This window comes from Balearica regulorum, chromosome 2 (assembly GCF_011004875.1).
Source record: "Balearica regulorum gibbericeps isolate bBalReg1 chromosome 2, bBalReg1.pri, whole genome shotgun sequence".
NCBI lineage: Eukaryota > Metazoa > Chordata > Aves > Gruiformes > Gruidae > Balearica > Balearica regulorum.
In genome coordinates, this window is record NC_046185.1 from 138,253,878 (window position 1) to 138,267,634 (window position 13,757).

The window sequence follows — 13,757 nt, forward strand, 5'->3', positions numbered from 1 at the left end:
AAATACACTTTAAATTAGGAGGAATGTGTTTCAATAGGAGCAAATTATAGTCTATGCAGAAGTCTCCTTCTTTAATATTCATGTAGTACATAATAGGCTTGTATTTTTCTGCATCAAAGGTGATTTTGCTAGAGGCCTGTTAGCCACTTGTATGCAACACTATTGCCCTCTACTGGTACTTTGACTCGAAGTTGATTTGTTGCAATGTTACATGGTACTTGACAAATAATAATAGATGATTCAAAATGTAATTATTGAAAAAATAAAATTGAAATATAGTACTTTCATGAGAAGGGAGCTCTACAGATAAGATAGGAATGTCGAAGAATATAGTGGCTGTGTCTTTCAATTTTAAATACATTCATTGTCAATTCAGAAACATGCAGGGAATACACCTGCATTCTAATTTTGAGTTAATTATTTAATCTAAATGTGATGTACCATTCATTCAGCAGCGAAACTACTGACTCTTCAGAATATTTATTAAAATTATTAAATGTAATTTTTTAATTTATATATTTAATATTTATGTATGTAACATGCTTATTTGCATACACACAAAGCGTAATGGTTAGACTAACAAGTATGTGGAAGATGATGCACAGAGAGGCTACGCTGTAAACTGAGATCTAGGAACTGTGAACTCTGCGGAAAGATTGCAATGTGTTGTCTAGCCCATGGACGAAAAGATGGGAGGGAGGATGCTGGCAGTCTGCTAGCATGTCTATAGAAGGCTGTTGCAGAGAAGGAGGAAATAATCAATTTTCCATGGCCATTGCATAGGATAAAAAGCAGTAGGCTTAGCCTGCTGCAAGCAGATTTGGGTTAAGCCTTGGGAAAACTTTCTAATGGTAAGGCTGGTGAAACATTGAAATAAAGTGTTTAAGACATCTGTCAAGTTTTAAGAGCAAGTTGCTCAACATCTCTCAGGGCTGACAGGTTTGATTGTATTTTGGAGGGGGACTGAACACAGTGAATGCTAGATGTCTCACTAAGTGTCTTTCCTCCTGGGCCATGCATGCCAGGGTGACTCCCAAACCACACTCCAGCCGAATGAAGCTTGTTCAGAACCCACTTCACTAGGCTTAAAGTGTTCATAATTACAATAATAATAGAGTCAGGTTTATTATAAAATCATGTCCATGGTCTTCAGAGGATTTCAAATAAAGAGGCTAATCTGAGACTGTTAGAGAAAATAAGGACATCCCTCTCTTCATTGGTTCCAAGCATTGTTCGTCCCCTTGTCCAGCAGGTGGGTATGCAATCTTTACATCCCCCAACTGCCACGGCCTGCAGTCATAGCTACAAAGTGTCAGTAGGGTCAGGAGAACACCACTAAACACATGCAATGCAATACAGAATTCTCCTTTGGCTTTCTGGCAAGGTATCAACTTTCTGTGTTACTGGAAGAGCTGTTGAATATGTGGGGTTTATGTATTTTTGCTTATGCCAACCAGGGTGAGACATATAGAGACATTTCCCTAAATTAAGACTTCTCTATTCTCATTTTGGAAATCCTGGACAAGAATAAATAAAGTGCCACTCCCCATGTGACTACAAATTGTGCATTGAGTACAGTACCTTCCTTAACATGCATTTACATCACCCATCTTTACTCCTGTGTTAATGCTTATCTAGTTCAAAGAAGTCCCAAATATGCTGATTATGCTGGTCGTCTTGTACATGGACTGATCAGTTGCATAGTGATATATCAGACTATGCATTCATTGTTCAAGGCATTATTTTTTTTGTGATTGGTAGTAATTTGTTGCAGGCTAACTGATAAACAATCAGCCCTCTTTTCCTACCCAAGTAGTGTTGCTGAAAAGAAATCAAGAACTTTTTTAAGACAATGTCTTAGATTGTCTAGAACTATTAGGTGTGCTGGCTTGATACCCAAAATGATACGTGAAGTTAGCTGGTATAAGATAATTTTGAGTACTGTGTGCATAATTAAGATACTCCATGAAGGACTTAGGAACCTTGGAGGCATGAGAACTGCCAGTTACTTTTATTCTCCTGAATCTATTGTACTTAATGCTGTCAGAACAATTTCAATTAATAGAGAAGTCCAGTACCTTTTCCAAAACCATTGAGGATTTTCTCTTGTCTTAGAGAAACTGGATTCCCTACTGTGTGAATAGTTGATGCTCATTATAGGCAAAAAGGAAAAACAGTTTTATCATCTGTTACAGACTGAGAAAGAGACTAGCTAATTTACAGTCTCTTCCCAGTAGTTGTGATTTATAAACTTTTATTTTCTTTCAAGGGCAAACTTCTTGCAAAAATGCCTCATGACAGCAAGGGAGATCCAAGAGAAAAAATTGGATGCCTTTTGCTTCGCAGAAGTCATACAATGTTGTTTGTAATAAAAGCTAAATGAATGCCATTTAAATACCTGTGCTTCACTCTAATAATTCTTTCTTTTTATCTTTGTTTTTTTCTTTTGGGTTCATGAAAATACTTTCTTCAGGCTCAGGTAAGAGTTTCTCAAATAGAGAGATAACCTCTGCATGTGCTTCCTGATTGTGCTCCAATGTTTACATTGTCTGTCCTTTTTTTGTAATGTGTGTTTGAGAAAAAAGATGGAAGACTTTATAAGGTATTATAAAAGATACTATTTCAAATCTGTATTCAAATCTAAACATAATACTTATGCTGGTACATGAGTATGTTAAAGTGATTTGAAGTATCCAAAATTAAAAATGTAAAGGACCAGTATATATTGGTATAATTTAGCTTGAGCTCACCTCTCTTTAAAAATATGAAAACCCCACAAATACTAACAGTGGGATAGACGAATGGAGGAGAGATGTGAAGAACAGAAGTAAAGTTTTACCAAAGTTTTAGCAGCATTTTTCTAAAAGGTATACTCATGAGCTAGCCCAGTTGCAGATTTTATGTTAGTTATGTTGATGTTATTTGTGGAAACGGCATACGGAATCTGTCTTCAGATGTCTTAGTTTCTGATTTTTGTTATTTCTATAGTTTTCTATCAAGTATTTTACCTGTAGTATTACTACAGACTCTAAATCACCAAGTTTACATTTGTTATTCTTACCAAAAAGAGGATTAACCCTTTTGTGATGATCACTGTTGCATGTTTATCTTACCTGTGTGCAACAAAACTGATGCTTGATGTGGACTCCAGGTATATGAGGTAGTCCCCTGCCACAGCGACTGCAGCCAGTACGTATGGGTTACTGAGCCTTGGAGTGTCTGTAAGGTGACCAATGTGGACTTAAAAGAGAACTGTGGAGAAGGTGTTCAAACGAGGAAAGTCAGGTAAAACAGTATTGCTCCTCCTTCACTTTCAGTCATGGCTGTATTTAATTTGATGTAATTCTGTGTCATGTATAGTGGTAAGTCCAGCCATTTACATTACTGACTAATGTAAATCAGAATAGCTTTAGTGACTGCAATATGGTTCTGTCTTTATATTATGGATATAAACCTCGATTCCTAGTTTGTAAACTAATGTGTATTGTACTTCTTATACTACTCCAAACACTGCAACATATGATTTTAGGGTTTTTCTGAAAGGTAAAATGGCCCTCTTTCTATATGAAACTATGATTTCCAGAAATCCACAAAACCTCTGAGTACATATACACTCAGAAACAATAGTTACACTTATTACAGGTAAAAAGTGGCAAAAGTGAGTAAGTGAAATGGAAGAGTCCAGAAATCTTCTGTTGTTTATTGAACCTGATCTAAGCATCTTGTGTGCTTGCTCATCATCCTAGAGCTCTAATCAAAGGTTAATTAAAATTAGTCTCACATAGTGTGGTACATACCCAAGTTTGGGGTTGGGGTTGGTTGGTTTTTTTGCAGAGTTTTTGTAGATTTTGTTTTAATGACTGACTGCAAAACAACACACAATTTGAGATTATAAATTTGAATAATAAACCATAATATGAATTCAGTTTGAAGGATTGAAATGGGAGTCGTATGCAGTGAACTGCTAAATATTCTTTTTTCTCTGCCACGAGTACTTAGAAATGGACGTATTTATGAGATTTTGTTCATAATAGCACTGTTTCTTCAGTGTTATGGTTTACTTCAAGATCACAGTATTACTCTTTGCTTGACCAAAATTAGAAAGACTATGCACAACTGTTCTCACACAGTAGCATCTAAACAGATTCCCATAAGAATTCTCTTTAAAAAACTCCAATAGGAAAAATAAGTAATCAGTGTTTATGTTGGAAAATAGACTTTAACACTAATCAAAGATAATGTGATTTCAGACCTTTCAGACTAAAACCCTCTAGTTTTCATTTATTATCATTTATTAACACATAATACCATTAGAGTATTAATTCCACAAAGCAACTATATGCTTATGCTGTATGTCTTGTGTTTACCTTAGAAAATAGAGTGTTTCAAAAATTACTTTAGTCTGATAACATAAGACATTTGTGGGAAAATAAAGTGGTCTAAGGAAACAAACTCAGAATATTTCCATAAGTGTGAAAGGCTTCGTATTGATATGAGCTCTTTCAATTCTGGAAAACAAACATAAGCCTCTTAATTTGAACAATCCTAGCCATGTACTAGGTGGTCTTCTGCTGACAGGTGAAAGGGATAAGTTAGCAGTAGATTCCACAGCACTGGAATACTGTGGAATGAAGACTGTCATCTTCAGCTCTGCAACACTGAGCATATTAATTTCTCATCTTAATTTGGCCTCCAGCTGCTCATTTAATATAATGGTAATTAAAAATCATCTATGTAAATTAGGTATTAATACTAAGAATATAAAATTTTAAAAGTTCTAATATTTCTACATTTAAAATCATCAGTTGAAGCATGCACAAAATATCTCTAAACTGTATCTGATTCACATTATTCTGGCTTATTCTGGTAAGCTAACGTCAAATAAATCACTTGTCCAGAAACTCTCAGAAAATCACTGATAGACAATGTCTAAATTATATGTTTTTCACTATATGGCTGATATCTGTAAGAGCGAGGATTATTTTGGCTCTTCAGCTTTTCTTGGATATTCATAGATCAATACTTAGTTCTGTTACTTCAATTACTTCATGATTCTACTGTGCTGGCAAAATTTTAAAATGCTTCAGAATACTGTGGAACACAGTTATTGCACAAAATCCATGGCAAATGCAGTTTATGTGCAGTTCTTTTTTTCCAGGTGCATGCTAAATACTGTGGATGGTCCTTCTGACACTGTAGAGGACTATCTGTGTGATCCTGAAGAGATGCCACTTGGGGCTAGAAAATGCACGTTACCATGTCCTGAGGACTGTGTTATGTCTGAATGGGGATCATGGTCTCGATGTTCTTTGGTAAGAAGTATAATGAAGTGTAAGGTTTATAGTTTTAGGAGGATACTTTAAAAATGTATACATGACCTATTGTGCAAAGGTGCTGCATTGAACAGTGATTACACATGTAAATATCTGTATTTACTGTCATCTTTAGGGTCATTGATAGTTGTTTGCAAATAAGGTGTGCTGGTATTATCCATTAAGTGAAGTTGTTTCAAAACACAAAATATAATGTCACCACTGGTCATTCTTCAGTGTGGAGTGGGTTCTGTGTGGTGGAACAGCTTTGGCAGCAGCTTGTGAGTCCGTCTTTGAGTCTAGCTGTGAGCCTCTCCATAGCAGTATAGTCACTGCACTAAAAATGTCACTATCCTGGAAAGAGCAAAGTCTGTAGAACATAGAAAGATAATTTTGGGTCTCCTCTCCCCTTTCTGCCAGCAATTTCAAAAATAAATCTCAAAAAAACAAACCAAAGATAAAAAATTGTTTCAGGACCTCTGAGTTTTTGGGTTCTGATGCACTACAGTATGGCATTTGGAAAGTGAGCATCTGAACGCCCAGTTTGTGAATGAAATGGTTTCAAAGTGCTAATGTGAACTAGTTAGGAAAGTACCAAGGTGTCACCAAGTTAGAGGATATTTTATCTTGGGTGGTACCAAGGTGAAACAACAGACTAAATTTTCCCTGAAATAACAAGGAAATGGTTTCTCTTAGGCAACAGAGTGAGCCTGTTATTTTACATTTGCATTGTGTGAAGAAGTTACCTGAAAGGTTGTTATAATTTTGCATGAAAAGTCATCAGGCTGTTGAAATACCAAAGCTGTTTCCAATCTCCCTTTAAAGCCATGCAATGGAAGCAGTGTTCGTGAAAGGTCAGCAGAGTCCCTGAGACAACCAGATGATGGAAAGTCTTGTCCTCCTGCCATCGAGACAGAAGTCTGCACTTTGAACAAAAACTGCTACCACTATGACTACAATGTGACAGGTATTTGTGGTGCTATGATCCAGTGACAGCTTGGGACTATGGCTTCCTTCCATTCACCCTACAGGACAGATTTTTCAGCTTTCTGTTCTTATCTGGAAAGAGCTGTGGAGCTTGTACTGAAAACTGATTCAGGCTATTTGATCCAGATAAAATATTGTTGGAGACTTTGCAACTTGGGTGTAGTGTGCATGCTATAACTTCAGGAAATTTATTTCTATGATCATTTTGTGATTTGCTCAAAATCCATGCAGATGAAACCAAATATGAACTTTCCAGGAAGGCATCATGGCACTGACTATTTGCAGTAACAGTGGTTGTTTCCAAAAATGTGTAGCAGCTGTGCTCCATGACCCTTTGCATGTGTAAAAGTTGCTTGTGATGATTATTTTAGGCCTTCAGAATTAGAATTAGGTGGGAGATTGGATCATTATGATTTTTATCTAAAATGTTTGCCACACTGATGAATTCCTTGTTTCCAGACTGGAGCACATGTCAGCTCAGCGAGAAGGCTGTGTGTGGTAATGGTATCAAAACACGGATGCTCGATTGTGTTCGCAGTGATGGCAAATCAGTCGACCTGAAGTACTGTGAAGAGGTGAGTGGGTACCTGTGAGTAAGCGCCCTTCTCATGGTGCTAATTAATGCTGAGCCAACTGAGCTATATGGCATGTAACCCATCTTTGCCAGATGTTTTGCAACACTATTCATGGGTTGTTAAGTACCTCTGAAATGAACTGTGCCATCAACATTGATTTTTATACAATTTCCTTCAGTCACTTTTAAATGCCTCCGTGAACATATGCTAATTACTATGTCCTGAAGGAAATTACTTAGGAACAATAATTAATAAAGTAGAATAAAGGTAATAAATCTTAATCAGAACACTAATCATCATTCTAATTTGATACAATTCCTGCATGGAGCCTTGGACAGCTGCCAGTATCAATAATTTACTCAATGTGTTGGAAAATATTTCTCACGTGCCATTCTGCAGCTGGGCTGAATGCTAACTTCTTGTATCCAGCTGTGCAATGCAAAAGATATCCAAGTTAGTGTGAAAAAATGTACAGCGTGAATTAAATATTAAATAGAAGCATATATGGAGAACTAAGTAGCAGACAGGAGCCCTTAAATTTTGAAAGAGCCAATTTGCAAATGTTCAAACTAACTTCAAATTTGACAGCACTGGTTTTCTGGCATTTTGTGTGTTGGTCTTAATGTTTTCAATTGCATGGAGATAGTAATGTGAAGGAAAATGGGAGGACAACACAAGTGTTGCATTAAGGGTAATGCCTTTCTGATGGAAAGTAACTGAACTTCTTTCAGCTGCCATTCCCCTACCACCTTGACATCACTTGCAAGGGGGGACTAGGGTGGAGTGGCCTCCCCAGCAGCTTTGGTATCGACACGTTTTCTGTTGGACCCTCCTGGCTAGTAGCTACTCTTCAGGGTGCCTATAGAGAATAGTCTTGTTCAGAAGTGGAGGGAGTCAGGAAACCATCGTGTGCCTTGGACTATAGTTTTTAAATGGTATATCTGACCTACTTAGGCTTCTCCATCTGCCTCTGACATCCTGGATTCCTGAATCTGTAAGTTCTCAGCAAAGGCAGGAGGTTTCAGCTGAGACTGGTGCCCTACTTTTGTCCCAAGTTCCTTGTTCACACATAGCTTTTGGGTTTTATAATCAAATCTAATAATTTGATTGTTTATGTCTCAGGGGAAGAAACTCAGGATCTGGCTACCTACCAGCAAGTTTCTCTGAAGTTAATAGGGGAATGCATTAATGCTTTCTGTTAATGTTTTAATGTGTTTTTAAAAAAAAAAAAAGTTTGGCGCTCAGGTTATTTGTAAAAGACTGCAATATTGATTAATTCATACCAAGACATGATATAAAATATCCATCCACATGAATATTTCAATAAGAAAAAAATTGCTTTATTAGATTTTAAGGGGAAATATATTTCTTTTACCATACAGCTAGGAAATTATTTCTGTTGTTAACTAAAGATTTTGAGCAACATTTAGAACAAATGGTTACATTTTACATTGAAATCTCATTGCAGAAAACCTCTGGAGCTTTTCTGCATTAAAGAAATCAAAGTTTATTTAGATATAATTAGGGCAAGAAGATAATATCTCAAAAGATATTTGCTGTAAATGACTGGCCAACAGACATCATTGCAGTGGGGTCTTGGCTTTATCAGCAACCACTGTGATACAGTGTTATTTGCTGGTTTGATTTACTAGACCATATAGAGATACATCTTCCTGTAGAAAGCCCTGATCCACTACCCAGTCATACTGTTAAGGCTGTTGAATTATGGATGTGTAAGCAGTGGTACAACAAGGTCAAAGGCTGATCCAATAACTGTGAGGAGTAAAACCTGTTAACCTGATTAACAGAAAGCCAAGCTGTTCAGATCTTACCAGACCCTTCACTCAAAGATGTGAAAGCCAACTCTGTGACCTTCCAGGTCATGAAAGGAGAGTATTCAAGAAATTATCAAAATGTTAATACATACTATGCACTTCTTACTAATTTATCACAGATGATCCTTCAGGGTGGTGTTTTGGGGTTTGTTTTGGGGTTTTTGTTTTGGTTTGGTTTTTCTTCTGTGTTTTTGTATTATAAGGGGAATGCAGAAAGATTATGTGAAATTCAAAATAAGGTGCATGTGGTTAGACAAGTTAATGATAAAAACACAGTTTTTCTTCTGTGTTTTTGTATTATAAGGGGAATGCAGAAAGATTATGTGAAATTCAAAATAAGGTGCATGTGGTTAGACAAGTTAATGATAAAAACACAGTTTTTCTTCTGTGTTTTTGTATTATAAGGGGAATGCAGAAAGATTATGTGAAATTCAAAATAAGGTGCATGTGGTTAGACAAGTTAATGATAAGAAAAAGACAAAATAATTTTGTAGTGACTTAGCTAATGGAATTTCCCCTGGGCTATCATAAATCTTTATACTAGATGTATGAATAAAGCAAAAGTTTTGTTTAACTTACGTGTGTGTACATTTACAGAATTATGATTCTCATTATTATATTCAAAGAAGAGAGATCAGAATAGTTAAACCTATACTGTTCCTTTAGAAAGGAAGACATTTGATTGCAAAGTATGAGTTCCTATATATAATATGTGGTTCAAGAAACTAGTAAAAGCCATATATAAAGAAACTCCTTCATGCTCTTTTGACTGTCACCATCTCCAGGGATAAGCAGCAGTGTCGTTAAATACTAACTTTTCTTCCAAGTCCCTGTGTTCGGGTTTCCTAATTTGTCCATATGATCTTGTGTTTGTTTCAGTCAATCAGCTAAAGAAGCTAGCCAGTCATCCTGATTACTGCCAGGATAAATCAATTTCTAAAGCTTATTTCCAAGTCCTTGTTATGTTAACATAGTTCCCTTCAAACTCTCAAGGCACAGTAATACTGGATTACTTGGTCTCTAACTCTACAAAATTAGCACATCACGAGAACTTGCCTTGTCTTTTCCTTGAGTATTTGAAAATCAAATCACCTAAAGCAAGCTGGTCCTGGTCATATTCATATTTATGGGATTATTTTTATTCATTTATGCGCAATTAAAGATCAGAAGAGCCTAGAAACCAGCAGTTTTGTCCGCATTGGAAAGCAAACTTTTCTGTTTTATTGGCAAATAGTCTGCTTGTCAGATTACATGATTAACCTCCAGCAGAGGTTAATCTGCAGTGCCAAACATTCCTATAAACAAATAGAGATACTTTTTGTGGATCACAGGGTTTATAGAGCATGCTGGTCTGGCAGCCTGCTGCCTCTGGTGTGTGTGACCAGGAGTACAGGGTGCTCAGCAGTAGCTTTCAGTGTAACTCCAGTACTTGCCATTCTCAAATCAGAAACCATAACTCATCCAGAACAGAGGCTTTTTCAGGTAAGGGAACTACTGAACTCTTTTCCAAATGTTGTCTAAGCGCTTCAAGGTTAATTGTGGTTCATCAGTTGAAGGAAGGAGAGGGATGAGAAAAGAATATGTGGTTAATATCAAATTGCAGCCTGCCAATTGTTCCCCAAATCTATTTCAGCAGGACCTCAGTATCTAAGACATACAAATGACAGATCACTGTGGGTAATCTGGCCTTTAGCTTTCTCCTCTTCACCTTTAATATCTCTCTTGGGCTTTTCCTTCTCTAGCTGCCAAAGTCTAGCTGAGAAGGCCAGTCTTGAAAGACAGCAGCCATGTTTCTGTAATTGGCAGGAATCAATTCAGCAGGCTTTAAAGCCCTTGCTCAGAAGATTTGACCCAAATATAGACTTCAAAGACAGTTCTCTAGTTTCCTAATTATCCAAATTCCAGATTATCCAAAGCTTTCAGGTGTTGCCTGTATGTGATAGCTGGATAATCAAGGTTATACTGTACCACAAAGAAAAGCCAAGAAGTTGTTCTTTGATGCATAAAACAGAACAGAGGTCTAAAACCTCATTTGTCTCAATAAATGGTACTGCAAATGCAAATTTAATACTTGGTGAGTCTATCAGGGTGAGACATTTCCAGTACTTGTGGTAGCTTATTTATGGAGGACATGTTAATGTTGTGCCTAATTATTGCTCTATGCTTGCATTTAGTAGAAAATAGTGCTTTTATTTCCTTTTTAAAGTCTTAACTGCTGGGTTTATGTCATTAACCTTTCCAGTCGTTAAAATTAATAGGTTTTGAAATGTCTTGTTAGGGTTTTTTTTTTTAAACTATGTGGGGATTTTATCTACTTAAAGATATCTACAACCTCCTGGGGTTCTGAAAGGCTTCAAAGATGATCAAGGTCCACTGGTGAGGGCAAATGAAGAGGATAGCCTTTTATGCTGGGAAGCTGCAGATCAGTTCATATTAGCAGGACTGATTTTCTTTCACGTTTTGTATTATACACACTATAATCGACCTATCCTTTTAACTCATTCTGAAGCTGTGCAGGCTGCAGGGATTATTATTGTCATGCTCATATTTATGCCATCAGTTGTATTCCATCTTGCATCATATATTCTTGTGTGTGTTGGTGACAATATCTCTTTTCTTCCTTGGATGGGGAAAATCTGGAGCATGGGAGTTTATAAGAGCATAGAAATGGCTTTACAAGATCAGACCAAAGGACCACGTAGCCACTGTGCCATCTCCAAGTATGGCCATTGTAGTGGTTTAACCTCGGCTGGACACCAGGTATCCACCAAGCCGCTCTATCACTCCCCTCCTCAGCAAGGCACGGAGGGGAGAAAATTAAGATGGAAAAAACAACCCTAAACTGGTCAAGATAAAGGCAGTTTAATGTAGCAAAATGTAGTGCACGGAAGCAAAGCAAAAAGCAAAAGATTATTCTCTACTTCCCATCAGCAGGCGGTGTCCGGCCACTTCCTGGGAAGCAGGGCTTCAGTACGCATGCTGGTTACTCTGGAAGACAAACTTTGTAAAAAAAAACCAAACCAAACCCTAATGCCCCTGCCCCATTCCTCTCCCTGTCTCTCAGCTTCTTATTGCTGAGCAGACGTCATACGGTATGGAATATCCCTTCGGTCAGTTTGGGTCAGCTGTCCTGGCTGCCCCCCCTCCCAAGATCTTGCCCACCCCCAGCCTGCTGCTGGGGTGGGCAAGAAATGTTGGAGATACAGCCTTGATGTGTGCTGGCACTGCTCAGGAGTAGTTAACACTGGTGTGTTATCAAAACCTTGCTAGCTACCAATACACAGCACAGCACCATGAGGGCTGCTATGGGGAGAATTAACTCCATCTCAGCCAGACCCAATACAGCCATAAAACTCTTCCTTCCCTGTGGGGGTTCCATCATTTGTTAGTGTTAGGCTGACTCCTGCCTGGAGAAGAGCTCAGCACAGAATGTATTTTTGGGAAAACATGTGAATCTGGCCATTTTCTGTGCCCCCTTCTCTCATACTCCTCCAGCATTTGCAGCTTTTACTTTAGGGATGTTAGAGGATTATGATTTTTGCAAAGCTTTTCAGAAAAATATGCAAAGCTATTTTTTTTAAAGAAATAATTATCAATATCATGTTAGTATTTTTGCATACAGTAGAATGGATAGCATAATATATATTAATAAACTTACACACCACATTAGGAAAAAAACGAGAGAGAGGCATAAGCAGATGCCTAAGGAAGAGTAAGGCAGACAGACATACGTGAGTTTCCATCTACTCTCGCAGCCTCCACCTGTTTTCAGCTCTTGGATTGTGTTTGCCTGATGTGGTTTCTGTGTGTTTGAACCTTCAGATTTCTCTTCCATTAACTTGTTCAGTCTCTCTTGAGCTGCTGTAAACTTTTAGCATCTGCAACATCTTCTGACAAACAAACTGTCTCCAATGCATGTTCATGCTCCTCCTTTTGTTAGTTTTGAACCTGGTTCCTAGCATCACTTGAATTCAGCTGTTAATGGATGTTGATAGTTCAGCATTTGTATATTCCTATTTCAAAATACTTTAATGATACTTCATAAATTACTTTGTCCTTTACCTATTATATAAAGTAATAGTGTGGAGCTGAAACCCTCCATTTATAGACTCTAATTTAGAAAATAATTGATGAAAATAGGATTTAAGCATGTATTTAAAAGTCAGCATATGCATTAGGACTCTCTTGAAGTGAGATTTTTAAGTGTCCTAATTGCTTTACTTTTCATTTTGTAATGACTTCATGCTTGCTTAAAGCTTCAGTTGTCTCAGATTCACCGTGTCCAAACGCATACCCTGCACCAATGGCATAGACTGGGTGTTATGTGCTGACCATTGAATATTTTCTTTTAGCTTGGTTTGGAGAAGACATGGCAAATGAATATGTCCTGTGTGGTGGAATGTCCTGTGAACTGTCAGCTTTCTGACTGGTCCCCTTGGTCTGAGTGCTCCCAAACATGTGGCCTTACAGGTCAGTACGCATCTTTGCAATATTTTAAAGACTGAGCTTTTTTTTCCTTTTTTTTTTCTTTTTTTCTTTTTTTCTTTTTTTCTTTTTTTTTCTTTTTTTTTTTTTTTCTTTAATAAGATCAATAATATGTATTTTCACAGAACTATGAAATGTAGCTAGCTAGGGAGAGTGATGGGGAACTAAATCAGCCTTATTCATGGAAATAATATGCTTCAATGAGACTGTGCTCACTGAAGATAATGAGTATTTGGCCCAGAATAGTTTCTGACTCCAGGAACAAAGTGAGATACAGTGAATGATATATTGAAACAAAATTAACACTGGTGTGAATATTTATTTTTCAGCAGGTGGGGGGAGGAAGTAGAGGGAGGGATTTCCTCCTAAGTTTTATTAGTGATGAGTTTACAACAACTAAACTTGTAGAAGAGCATGGTGGTTAAACCAAACTCACTGCAGAATTTAATATTTGTAAACACAGAACAAGGGCTGGGGCACAAGTTATTTTCACTGTGATCACATTCATTTATTTTTTTCCAAAATGTTGCTACCACTATCTAAAATTTTTTTTAAATCACATC

The 13,757-nt window shown here is 37.2% G+C and overlaps 1 protein-coding gene across 1 annotated transcript in view; it reads left to right on the forward strand.

Moving 5' to 3' along the window:
* The window catches only part of THSD7A (thrombospondin type 1 domain containing 7A), a 289,030-nt gene that overhangs the window by 258,695 nt on the left and 16,578 nt on the right, over positions 1–13,757 (forward strand). Inside the window, exons 18-22 of the mRNA XM_075746097.1 lie at positions 3,152–3,285; positions 5,159–5,312; positions 6,138–6,279; positions 6,759–6,874; positions 13,062–13,179. Of these exons, the coding sequence (XP_075602212.1) occupies positions 3,152–3,285; positions 5,159–5,312; positions 6,138–6,279; positions 6,759–6,874; positions 13,062–13,179 (664 nt within the window). The remainder of the gene's footprint in view (positions 1–3,151; positions 3,286–5,158; positions 5,313–6,137; positions 6,280–6,758; positions 6,875–13,061; positions 13,180–13,757) is intronic.